A 13,813-nucleotide genomic window follows, 5' to 3' on the forward strand; every position below is an offset into this window, starting at 1 on the left:
CAATTGAATTTGTTAATGTAACAAATGCAGTTACTCAGATCTACTTAATTTTTTTACTTAAATTTACTCAGTTCTTATGGTGTCTATAATTGATTTCACTGCTTTAAAATTTACTCAATTTTTTTAGTGTAAAAATGTTTCACCAAAAAAATTGAGTAAATCATAGTATTAGTTTTTAGAGTGTTGTCATAATTGTAATATGTCGTTAGTTGGACTGTCGGCTCATGCTATAGAGTTGTTCATGAGAACAGTGTGTGATTTTGTGATCGCTATGACTCTAATCTTGTCATAATTGTAATATGTCGTTAGCTGGACTGTGTGGTTGTGTACTATCGAGTTGTTCATGAGAACGGTTTGTGTGTGTTTTTGTGATTGCTGTAACTCTAATCTTGTCATAATTGTAATATGTTCATTAGTTGGACTGTCTTGCTTGTGTACTATCGAGTTGTTCACAAGAACGGTTTGTGTTTTTGTGATAGAAGGGATGACTTTTTCATTGAATATTCGACCTGGATTAGATACACAGAGATTCTGCAATAGCCGTTGATGCCTCTGTGGGGCGGCACTATCAAAATAGGGGCGAGACCCTTTTGGGGGTCGGGGCGTGTTTGTTTTGGTGATTTGAAATACCAACAACGGTTACCAGATAGCACTTACCTCACCTTTAAGGGATGTGTTAAGGGGTGTACATTATGCTGACACAGAATAAGTCTAATGATATTTGATTTGTAAATAATAATAAACAACCGATATCCTGATATGGAAATAAAACCTAAACCTAAAGTGTTACATAGGCTAGGTTAGGGTGCAGCCCAGGGGGCCCATAGCCTGCACTGGGGCCCATCATTAGTAAGTTACGCCACTGGTCAAACTGCTTTGTTCTGAATGGCAGGTTCTGGGGGTCCATATGGTGAAAAGTTAAGAACAAACAAAACCAAATAACTGACAACTTGAGGCCCAAATCAGCATTTTAAAAAGATCTCGAAGACTGATATAATGGCTGCTGAAAATTCATATTTATATTTCAAACTTAATATTTGCATTTTATTTAAAGGGAAATATTTAATGCTATATTAAAATAAATTATATTAAAATGCATGAAAGAGGCTATACAATATATTGCTATTTAAAATGTTTTTTTTGATCATTGGCCTGGATTGAGCTATTTGGCCATTGTTTTTGTCACCTAGCATATGACCTGGCAAAACCTGGACAAGACACTGAAATAAGATTTATTTTGCCATTGTTCTAACATTTATATGTATTTTGTTACCATACAAGCGTACAGACTCATGTGCAGATTTTAGAGAAAGTGAAACCAATAAAAGGCAAAGAACACTCTTACAAAAAAGTCAAATGTGCCTTACCTAGATTGCAGCACTAGAAAAGGAAGTAGGAAGAATTATTACACAATTCTCTTTTCCTGTAAAGACTATAAACCAGGTTTTCTAGTTGGGGCAGGAGTGGATAAACTTCCTTATATCTACCAGGAACACACAAAAAAACAAAGTTGTCAGTGTGAAATGTAGCACCAAAAAAAGATGTGCAGACACCGAATAATCATCATCGACTACCACAAAACCACAAACATTCAGACTGAAACAAAAGCCTGTCCTATTTTATGCATTTACACAGAAAGACAAATACATTTTAGCTTCCTGTGCTCTTGGCCTCACACTACCCATTGCGGTTAATGTGTGGTATTGAGCATAATAGAACAACAGTCACTGAACTGATGGAAATTATATCTTGCGTAGGCTTGTTTGAGATAAAATGGACTTTGAATGCACTTTCTAGCAGCTGATGACCATAAATGTCCATTAAAAATGCGTTAATGTATGACTATTCATGTATGACAATCTATCCCTGCCTAAAACACACACACACACACACACACACACACACACACACACACACACACACACACACACACACACACACACACACACACACACACACACACACAATTACATTTTAAAACAAGTTTTCTATTTTAATAGTTGATTATTTTTTGTCTGTGTAGAAAGCGCGATACATATTTTTTTTAGGATTCTTTGATTAATAGAATGTTTTAAAGAAAAGCATTTATTTTAAGTATAAATTATTTATAATTAGACCATATTTCTTTTTAGATCAAGATAAGGAAATGAAACCGAATTACAAGGTTTAAAGTTCATTATGTCACATGACTGATGGTCAACTTTCCTTTTGGTGTACATAAGAGGGGGCTGCTGGTAATTGAAGGGTAAATATTGAATTTTCCTTTGAAAGAAATGAGACTGTAGTGAAGCGCAATAACAGGCTGCACTTCTTGGCACACTCACACAGACAACCAACAGTAGACGCATGTCCACACACCATACAATATGTCCATACAATATGTACACACACCCGCTCTCTCTCTTTTATTTTGCTAAACTGGTTTATTTGAAAAGACATTAAATAAGTAATATTCAAAATGGGCAACTTCTGTCTCCCCTCATGCCTCTTAAATAGAGCATTTTTATTTAAGTGCTTGGCAGAAGCATGTACTGTAACGTGTAATGTGGCTAAAACTGCTGCATCCCTTTAGAACAACAAAAATATTGCAACAACCGCTGTTTCTGTGATCAGTAAAGTATAATGCAACCCCCAGAAAGAGCTCTGAAAGAGGCGGAGATGTGTCCCGGACACAGACGCTGAGGCATTCTTGAAATGTCTGGAAAACAGTACTTACCCCCGGGCCTCCTGGGTGAACTTTGACCCTAGAGTTTCTCTCACTGGGGGAAAAAATAGAACAGCTTATCATGATGGATAAGAAATTCTGCTTTACACTTAAAATTCTGATTATTTTAAAGGGCAGACACACATGTCATGACATTTTATCGGACATGGTTTATTTGCCAAATAGTGTCTTTATGCCAGGAAGAATGAGACACACAAATACATGACTAACATTGATGAGCAGAGTGCATTGAGTGTATAGAGGTGGATTTGTGCTGTTTGTCTTGGCCATTAACTGATAGAAGAAACACATGGATGTAGTGGCAGTAAAAGACAGCTCTTACTAGAATTCCTCAGAACGTTTATTACCTCATGATACATAATCCAAATGTGCTTTGGAACAAACAGAAAAAGGAAAGAACATGAAAGCTGAGAACAACAATTTAAATTAATAGAAGCTAACTGGTACAAAGTTTACAAAGCCTGTCAAGAACGTCATATTTCACCCACAATCAAGTTTTGCATTTGGACATTTTGTCCGTGACAATTCAGTTAAAAATGATCATCATTAAAATGCTAGAAATCGTAAACTATAAATTACAGTAATAATTTAAGTCATTAAATAATCATACATTTTGGCATCATTTGTTGTATTAGCTTTAGTATCATCTTGTCCATACAGTATGATTACTGCATTACGGTACAATCTACAGAAAATATAGTTATTAAATTAAAATGATTTAATAATTTAACTGTTTTAATTTTTAATAAATTAAATTATTAAGAGCATCTTTAAAAATTATTTAAAAGACACTTGATGTATTCAAATGAGTTAGAATAGATTAAATAAATTATGAAATGTTGAAAATTACATTTAATTGTTTTATATACATTATATATATATATATATATATATATATATATATATATATATATATATATATATATATATATATATATATATATATATACACACACAACTATCAGGCATAACATTATGACAGGTGACGTCAATAACACTTATTAACTCTTCACCACGGCACCTGTTATTGGGTGTGATAAGTGAACATTTTGAAGTTGATATGTTAGATGCTGTAAAAATGGGCAAGCCTAAGGATTTGAGCGAGTTTGACAAGGTGTCAGAATACACAGTACATGACAGTCTGCATATGGGCCTGCATAGCCGCAGACCAGTCAGGGTGCCCATGCTGACCCCTGTCCACTGCCGAAAGCACCAACAGTGGCCACATGAGCATCAGAATTGGACCACAGAGCAATGGAAGAAGGCTAAGGAATAACGTTTTCTTTTACATCAAGTGGATGGCCTGTGTGTCGCTTACCTGGGGAACACATGGCATTACATGGCACCGGAAGGCAAGCCGACGGAGGCAGTGTGATGCTTTGGGCAATGTTCTGCTGGGAAACCTTGGGTCCTGCCATCCATTTGGATGTTACTTTGACACGTACCGCCTACCTAAGCATTGTTTCAGACCATGTACACCCTTTCATGGAAACGGTATTCCCTGGTGGCTGTGGCCTCTTTCAGCAGGAATAATGCGTCCTGCCTCAAAAGCAAAAAATGGTTCAGGAATGGTTTGAGGAGCACAACGATGAGTTTGAGTTGTTAATTCGGTCTCCATATTCCCCAGATCTCAATCCAATCAAGCATCTGTGGGATGTGCTGAACAAACAAGTCCGATAAATGGAGGCCCCACCTCGCAACGTACAGGACTTAAAGGATCTGCTGCTAACATCTTGGTGCCAGATACAACAGTACACCTTCAGGGGTCTAGTGGAGTCCATGCCTTGACTTGTCAAGACTGTTTTGGCAACAAAAGAGGGACCAACACAATATTTCTAATGTTATAATGTTATGGTCACAATGTTATGCCCAATCGGTGTATATATCTTGTATTTCTATATTTCATATTTGTGCCTTATTTTTTTGGTGTTCACATGACTGCTTTTAAAAAATTCCCAAAAGAGTGGATTACAGGTTATATGTAGTGTTCTTGGTGGTGTGTGATTGGCTGACTCTGTTTTGTAGCCATGAGTCGTACTCTGCTTTGGGCATCTTTACAACATTCTGCCTCACTATCTGCAAATGACAGGGAGAAAGAGATTCATACAGGGAGAAAGATAAAAGAGCACTTCTCTTAATTACCAGCCTCTAGTACCCTAACCTCCCAGTTCCTGACAATAGCTTATTACACACTGGATAATCTGTCATTATATGGCCCAAATGGCTGGTTGTTACCGGCGTCCTGTCTGAACTTGATCCGAGGTCAGCAACATTTTGGCAGTTACAATTAAAGGAGAGGAATAGCTAGGGAAGCTGAGACACATGAAGTCTAAAACTCAAATGATTATGCACACATTATAATATAGACTAAAGGAAACTCAGCCAACTGTCCACAATGTGTTAGTTAAATTTTAAAAGAATGGTTAAATAAAGAAATAAAACCTGTCACATTTATGTTGTTTTAAAAAGACTAAAATATAAATATAACTAAATTTAAATAAATATCAGCGACATGAGTAAATAATGACAGGATTTTAAAGGATTTTATATTTTTTAGGGCAAAATCATAGTGAAGCAGTGAGTCATGTGTGTTAAAGACGGCTTAATATTTTTGACACAAGCTGGTGATCATTTTTGACATTAAATGATTGGATGTATTTATCCTTGACATGATCATTATCACAAAGATCAAAGGCCAAATGAAGTGCCATGCTGATCTAAAAGGAAGTCTTGCCAATAAAAATTGCAGTGAATCTGTCAGAGTAAGAGACTACTGTACTGAAAGTCTAGATAACTGCAGCTGACAGTTCATTAGCTCCTTGTATTTATAACCGTCATTTTCTAATAAATGTTCCATGTGAGGCAAGAATTTATGCGCGGGAGCTTCTTAGAAACTTATTCTGGCCTATGTTGAAATATTAAGGATGATTACATTCAATTAATAACTTAAATTATTAGTTAAGTGATTTACTTTTCAACAGTATATCTGTTAATATACACCACCATTTAAAAGTTTGCGGTTGGTAAGATTTTGTGTTAAGTTTCTTATGCTCTCCAAGTTAGGGGAGAGCATAAAAAATGATGCTGATGTATACCATAATACATTTATAAAGTGTAAAAATAAATAAATTGACATGAAACAGAAGTTGTGCTAAACTTTTCTTTCTATTGTGATATATATCTGAGTGAAATGGCTTCTTAAAGGCACAATATGTAATTTTTGCCACTAGAGGTCGCTTATTTAAAACAAAGGCATAGCTTGATGATGCCCTTGATTTCGTGGAATCATGGGTAAAAATCCGATGGGACTCGGGCAGAAATCACATTCATGGATGAGCTAGTGCTTTAAAGATTTATTACCGTTACTGTAGTATAAAGCTTTGGAGTGGAACAAGGCCACTGGAGCCATTACTAATGAGAGAGGAGTGTGACACACTTCTTCCACTGATGTGTATGTGGGGTAACACAGCGCTGTTTTATCATATTAAATACATTTGAGTGTGTTGAGAGTTATGTTATAATGCGATAAATGCTCTGTCCTTTTGCTCGAAGGGTTCTGAGACACTTGTTGCACTCTGCAGTAAGCTAGATTGATATTAGGAATGGTATTTGTGGTTAATCATGAAAACGAGATTTAAACAATAAGACTAAATGTGTTGAACTATATAACAATTAATTTTCTGTCAATGAATGTAACTAAACAGTTGCTCACCTGTCAAATAAAACACCTAATATATTAATATTTTTGGTGTGGATTTAAACATTCGTGAAAACATTTGGGATCATGTAAGTATACAAGTCAACAAAATATAACATTGTCTAGTGTTTTTGGGATATTTTAATCCAAATTGTGCCTTTAAATAAGAAAAGAATGCACTGCAAAAAAAATAAATTAAATAAATAAATAAATAAAAATGCTTTTCTTACTTAGTATTTGTCTTGTTTCTAATCCAAACATCTAAAAATTCTTAAAACAAAAAGTATTTACTAGACAAGCAAAAGTAATTTTCTTGTTTTAAGAAAAAATAACTCAAAATTTAGAGTTTTTGCTTATTTAAAACTCTCTTAAAGGACAACTCCGGGGAATTTTTTAACCTTTGTAAGTTCAGTCTATAGAGAAAAAATGCTTGCAACACGGAGCTGTTACAGTTAATGCCCAGATCCCCCACTCAGCTAAAACGGCAGCTATACGGGCATAAACGTAAAAGGGTGTCTTTGTGCCTTTTAACAGACACAAAATGCAATTAAAATGTCTGTCCAACATGAACAGGGCCCTTACAGGACAACGAGATGCGTTTAGCCACTTAGCCATTGTTTAAATTCAACTAGTTTTAGACGGCTAGCTGTAGCCTTGCGCTGAAGTCCCGTGGTAACTCAATTGTAGCCGGAAAATAAGGCAAATAGTCCAGTTGGTAGGAGCGTTGTGTGTGTGAAGAGTGATCTCATTGCTCTGCTCATCGGCTCGTCGGTTCTCTGTATGTCGTGTCCAAGAGAAACGGTTTTTCGATTCTGTACTGCTGATCCGAGAACCGCTGTACGTTCGGTTAAACGCGCATGCTCAGTATCAGCTGCTCGTGAGTTCTCATCAGTTTTGTCAGCAAAACATGTCTCAGTTTAGTGAACTGTTGGAGTTACAACATATAATTCTGGAGTTACAACATATATTTCAAGACATTTGTCTATTACTATTCGGAGGGACTGTCACTCATGTCAGAAAGTGAGTAACTAAAGTAACTTGTGGGAGCAGCGCTGATTTGAGACACGAACCGTTTAGAATGATTCAGTCTGATTTGGTGAACTGGTTCACCTGGTTTACTAAAAAGAACCAGTTAAAAAGGACAATTTGTGAATCAGACAACACTAGAGTGATGATCGGCTCACACGTGAAGAAGAAATGGTTCATGTTTGTGCCTTTCCGAATAGTGGCAACAGAATGCGAAAACGAACAGCGAACACTTTGGCAAGGATGACTACACTGCAAAAAATGCATTTCTTACTTAGTATTTTTGTCGTTTAAAATTTAAAACTAATAAAAATATCTAAAAATTCTTACATTAAGAAACATTTACTAGACAAGTACAAATTATTGTCTTGTTTTGGGGAAAAAAAATAAATAAGATAATTTTTGCTTAAAGCTACACTGTGTAACTTTTTTAGTTCATTCTTAGCTAAAAATACTTATTTCTTTCAAATATATATGTGCTCATTAATGTATATTTACTTCTTTCAAGTAATAAAGTATTCTCGTAAGTTTATAATATGCCATTGAAAATTCATACGGGTGAGGGGTTCGAATGCTGGTGGTCACCATGTTGCTCCTCCACCTTGAAAGTACATTTGCCAAAGAGGGACATTTCCGTAAATTCAAGCTTCGCCTTTCGCGTTTTAACACTCGATGGCAGTGTGGAATGTGAAGAGGGGGATTGCCATGTTAATCTTGGACTAAATCAGCCACCGTAGGAGTTAAAAAGAAATCAGAATTGAGAGGAACAGAAACTATTATTCACTGGATGGTCATATACCTTTAAGCCGCTAGATGGGGGAAAATATCACACAGTGTAGCTTTAAAATAAGATAAATAATCTGCCAATGGGGTAAGAAAAATAATCTTAATTCAAACAGAAAACAAGATTATTTTGCTTACCCCATTGGCAGATAATTTTGCTTATTTTAAGCAAAAAATCTCTTAATTTTGAGGTATTTTTGCCCAAAAAAAGACAATTACTTTTGCTTGTCTAGTAAATACTTCTCGTTTTAAGAATTTTTAGCTGTTCGGACTAGAAGCAAGACAAAAAATACTAAGTAAGAAAAGTATTTTTTGCAGTGTAACTTACACAGACAGAACACAGCGGGGCTGGTTGAAGAAAAATGCCATTCCGTGGTCGAAGACGGATGCAACCACTGTGGAGGTAATGTAAACTTTATTTATCCTTCCATTTGGGTACACACGGCATGAGGAAAGATGTGCAGTAATTAAATAATCACTCTTCACACACACGACGCTCTTTGCCTTTTTTTCCGGTTACAACTGAGTTCTCACGGGACTTCAGCGCAAGATACAGCTAGACGTCTAAAACACGATTTAGGTGAAAATAAACAATGGCTAAGTGGCTAAACGCATCATGTTGGACAGACATTTTAATTGCATTTTGTGTCTGTTAAGAGGCACAAAGACACCCTTTACCTTATTGCCCCCATAACTGGTGTTTCAGCTGAGTGGGGGCTCTGGGCATTATGAATGAATGAGGCATTTCTATAGCGCTTTCATATGTACTACTGTACACCCAAAGCGCTTTACACTCATGTCAGGGGTCTCTCCTCAACCACCTCCACTTAGATGATGCGACGACAGCCACAGTACATCAGCACCAGTGCGCTCACCACACACCAGTGATAGATGGAGAGGAGAGAGGGTGATAGAGCCAATTCAGTGGATGGGGATTATAGGAGGCCATGATTGGTAAGGGCCAATCGAGGGAATTTGGCCAGGACACCCGGGTTACACCCCTACTCTTTTACGAGAAGTGCCATGGGATTTTTAATGACCACAGACTAGTTGGGACCTCGGTTTAACGTCTCATCCGAAAGACGGTGAATGTTTAATGGTCTTTGACAGTACAGTATACTGGGGCATTAGGACCCACACAGACAACAGGGTGAGCACCCCCTGCTGGCCTCACTAACACCTCTACCAACAGCTACCTAGATTTAGTTGGATGGTTGTGGTTTGCAAATGCTGTGATCTCATGCTAAACATGTCACCAGAGGTAAAGTTATTTTGATTAAAGATTATGAAAGCACATGAATGAAAAAAACTATGTCCATGGTTAAATCATTGATAATAAATAATGAAATATGTATTTCATTAAAATAAAATAATTGTGCCTTTTGATTTAGCTTTAAGAGTTTTGAGTAGCTTTAAGAGTCCAAAGTAACTGAGCCAGCTGATTGTACCTCTATAGCCACGCATAGATCTGGGCAGCAGAGCTCCCACAGCTGGAGGGAGTTTAAGATCCTCAGGAAGTTGTGTGGGTGAAGTCGCAGTGTGTGACTTTCTGTAAATCGACTCAGCTTCTCCAGCAAACGTGCCAACCTCCTGTCTGAGTGTTTGATGGGGGCCAGATTACAGAGCAACGCTGAAAGCCTTTAGTAGACACACACACACACAGACTGTTTTGGTGTAATGTTATTGTAAACAGCAATGTTGAATGCATACACACTTTTTCACCTGCTAGCATCCTGTAGGGTCATTACATTAACACAATATGCAGGCACACACACACAAACATGTCTGGTTCACAATCTTTGTGGGGACTCTCCATAGACGTAATAGTTTTTATACCGTACAAACTGTACATTCTATCCACCTACCCTGCCCCTAAACCTACCCATCACAGGAAACATTCTGCATTTTTACTTTCTCTAGAAAACTCATTCTGTATGTTTTATAAGCCTTTTGAAAAGTGGGGACCGGTGGCTGGTCCCCACAATGTAGGTGATCTCAGGTTTTACTATCCTTATGGGGACATTTGGTCCCGACAATGAAATATAAACAAGGGCACACACACACACACACACACACACACACACACACACACACACACACACACACACACACACACACACACACACACACACACACACACACACACACACACACACACACACACACACACACACACACACACACACACTTAGTGGTTTTGCATCCGTATTCTCTAGACTAGAGAACTGGTACTGATGCAGACCATTAAACATTCACTGAACACACACGCACCACTGAGTGCTGTATGGATCCTCACTGCTGTCTGGGATTTTTGAGTCTGGCACTCTTGGACAGGCCACGGGGGTTGTGCTGTTCACAGCAGAAGGAATTTGTCTATTAGACACCATATTACAAAGAGACCGGTATCTCTGGACCCCAAAATCCCATCTTTTCCTAGAAGTGAGATGAAGACAAAAGGAGAGATATTCACATATATCATTTTACTATAGCTGAGATGACACATTTTGTATTTGCACTGTGAACTAACAGAAACAAATAATTAACAGCTGGATTTTTTTATTTTAACTAACATTAACAATGAATACTGTACAAAATGCTCATTGTTAGTTCATGTTAGTTAATGCATTAACTAATGAGACCTTCTTATAAAGTGTCACCAAAATCGTTACATAACTTCAGCTATCCTTTTTAAAAAAAATTGTAAGAAAACAAAGGAAGAAAACAAAGGGAAAAAACAAAGGAAGAAAACAAAGGAAAAATGTAAATGTGAATTGTGAACAGAATATTTGCATGCTTCATTTTTAACCATGCTTACATTTTATTATATTATGTGACCAGTTTTATTTTAGTATCATTAAGATATTATAGATATGTTTTTGCATTTAACATTTTAATTTTATGTTTTTTTCAATGCTTATATGATTTTCATTCCAGTTTTAGCTTTAGATATTTTTAGTAAAAGTAAAACTAAATGAAGTTAAGAAATGTTGAGATGAAATAAGAAAGCTTATATATGTATATATTTATTTATTTTGTTATTTCAGTAAACAATTATTTTATTTCAAGTTACATTTTTTTTTTAAATGGTATGGTTTATTTCATGGTTTTTCTTATTTTAATGTTTTTACCCTGAATGTAACACGTGCATCAAAAAATGATGATATGTATTGTACATCCATTATTGAACATTTTAGAAGACAAATTAAAACTACAAGAAGTGCAAACCTGCAATTATTATTTTAAAGAGCTATTACTGTAACCTCATTTTGTTGGTATAAATAAAAAAAAATAAAAAAAGTTACTGTATTGACTACATGTACATGAGATTTATTTAGTGTAGTGTACTGAACTATATTAAAGTGTGTTACACAGTTAATAAAACAATCATGAAACAGCTCTTTTACCGGTGTGGTTTCCCATAAAAAAGTAACTTACTTGGCACAGCAGTCCAGAGCATCGGATAATTGAAGTGTTAGCTCTTCTGCTTTGTCCACAAAAGATGCATTTAGCCCATCAAACATGGCTTTCTTTTCGTGAATAAGTTGAGTAGTAGCAGAGGTTCGCACCTCAGGGGAACTAATAAAACACAAGATATCAATAAAGAGAAATATAATAGTAATTTCATTCTGTACACAACAAAGGTGCTGTACATGGGCAGTGGTACAGAAGTGAGGGCTGTACAATGGTGCATTAGAGGGCAAGACAGCATGAGGAGACTGAACAGTAAATCTATGGAGCAGTTTCAGCTGGGACAGCACCCTGCCTGCACACTTTTGCACATAGACAGGAGATGAGGGAGGAAGACTGTTGCACACTGATCCATGCTGTTTACTTCCCACAAACTGTCTGTAATCCATAGCATATTATTAGGTGTAGTTTATGAAAATAAAGGTCAATGGAAAAGGCCCACAGTTATACTAGGCTTGATATGTGGATCACAATAAACATTTTACAAAGGCAATATGTCAGCTTTAAACATCAACAGATCTGATTAGGTCTGCAGCTATATTTGTATTTTTACTGTTGTTTTTGTTTTTGTTTTGTGGACTAAATATAACCTGGAGCGCACCCTACCAGGAGAAGAGCCGTACGGCCCATACAAGGACCTTCCGCTCTATTAACGTCAAGCCGACCCATACTCGGAAAAAACTCTCCGAAACTTGTGAGAAACCGGAAGGAGTATTTTTGACACAGAAATACTCCATCAAACGTCCAACATTAGTTTTTGAAACTTTGTCTATGTTTAGGATGGGAATCCAAGTCTTTAACAGTGTAAAAAGCTCAGTATGCATGAAACAGCATCCCCCCCCCCCCCCCCCTTAAGGAAGTATGTAAGATTGTGGCCAAAACTGGTACTACGATCACTATCCCCTCTCCTCCTCCCCCCTGACTCGAGGTTGCCAGATAGGCTGCAGGATCAGCGGGGATGTTTGTATCTGCAGCTGTGGTAACTAGAGCAGATCTGGCAACCTAGATGCTGAAACACTACTGACTTTGTGATTGTTCGATAGGTGGAGGGTGGAGCTTCAAGCCTAAACACAACATGTCAACATCAACGTCAGTTGAGGGCTGCAACAACAACTTTTAAATGACAATATCCTGGCTGGACTACTGTTGTCAGTGATATATGTATTTGAAATTAACATGATTTCTTAATGTCTAGTGGCATATCAGGGCCATTTTATGATTAATCGAAATACATTTCTTACATACAGTTCCTTTAATTAAGAGGAATTAAGCTCTAATGCTTTGTTAAATTTAAAATTTTTAAGTATTAGGTCACACCTTTATGTCTGATTCCACTTTAATAACACGTGGGCTAAAATGGCCAGATCATAATACGGAAATTGTGGGAAAAGCAAACAAACCTCTTCACTCTCTGAGACTCTGTCTTCTCTCCATTTGTGTTTTGCTTGACCTCAGGATGGACTTTGACTGTATTGCTGTATCATAATGGAGACAAGTGGTCACATGAAATCCCACAATAAACTCATCACAGCAATCAGGGGCTATCGTGTTCATCACATGATCAGATGATAACCAGCAAAACTACAGACATCTGTAAGGAAGACTGCAATCACACAAGCTATTATTAAATTAACAATTTCTAAATATTAGATATACATTAAGTTTAAAGGCACATAATGTAGTTTTGAGCTGTTTTTCGCCTATTAAAAACAACGGCGTAAAGTTTGCTTGATGATGCCGAGATTGAACGAGGATTCATGGGAGATGTCATCTTCAACACTGGAAAAGAACTGGGACGGGACTCGGGCAGAAATCATGTTCATAGATGTGATTATTAACATTTCTGTAGTATGAAGCAGAGCAGGGCAGAGTGCAGTGGTATCTCAACATGGGCGCTGGAGTGATCAATGAAAATTTACTAGTAATGAAATATTTGTTTAGTTCTCACCAAAGCTTGCTCTGTTTTGCCGTAGATCATTAAACTGTTACACTGCCTCATTAGTCTATTCGAAATCAGTTTTGTGAGGTGCTTTGATGCACAAACACTCACCCTTACAAGTTATTGTCTTATAAGGCAGCGAGGCAACAAGTCAGCTGCGTAGGTTTTCGGATGC

General features: G+C 36.9%; 1 protein-coding gene across 1 annotated transcript in view; it reads right to left on the minus strand.

Moving 5' to 3' along the window:
- Positions 1-3,757: 3,757 nt before the first annotated feature.
- The window catches only part of LOC137071415 (coiled-coil domain-containing protein 60-like), a 47,187-nt gene continuing 37,131 nt past the window's right edge, over positions 3,758-13,813 (minus strand). The window contains exons 11-15 of the mRNA XM_067439406.1: positions 13,100-13,174; positions 11,667-11,807; positions 10,503-10,664; positions 9,680-9,869; positions 3,758-4,801 (exon numbers count right to left, since the gene is read on the minus strand). Of these exons, the coding sequence (XP_067295507.1) occupies positions 4,694-4,801; positions 9,680-9,869; positions 10,503-10,664; positions 11,667-11,807; positions 13,100-13,174 (676 nt within the window). The 3' untranslated portion in view covers positions 3,758-4,693. The remainder of the gene's footprint in view (positions 4,802-9,679; positions 9,870-10,502; positions 10,665-11,666; positions 11,808-13,099; positions 13,175-13,813) is intronic.

Source organism: Pseudorasbora parva, chromosome 3 (assembly GCF_024679245.1).
Source record: "Pseudorasbora parva isolate DD20220531a chromosome 3, ASM2467924v1, whole genome shotgun sequence".
Classification (NCBI taxonomy): domain Eukaryota; kingdom Metazoa; phylum Chordata; class Actinopteri; order Cypriniformes; family Gobionidae; genus Pseudorasbora; species Pseudorasbora parva.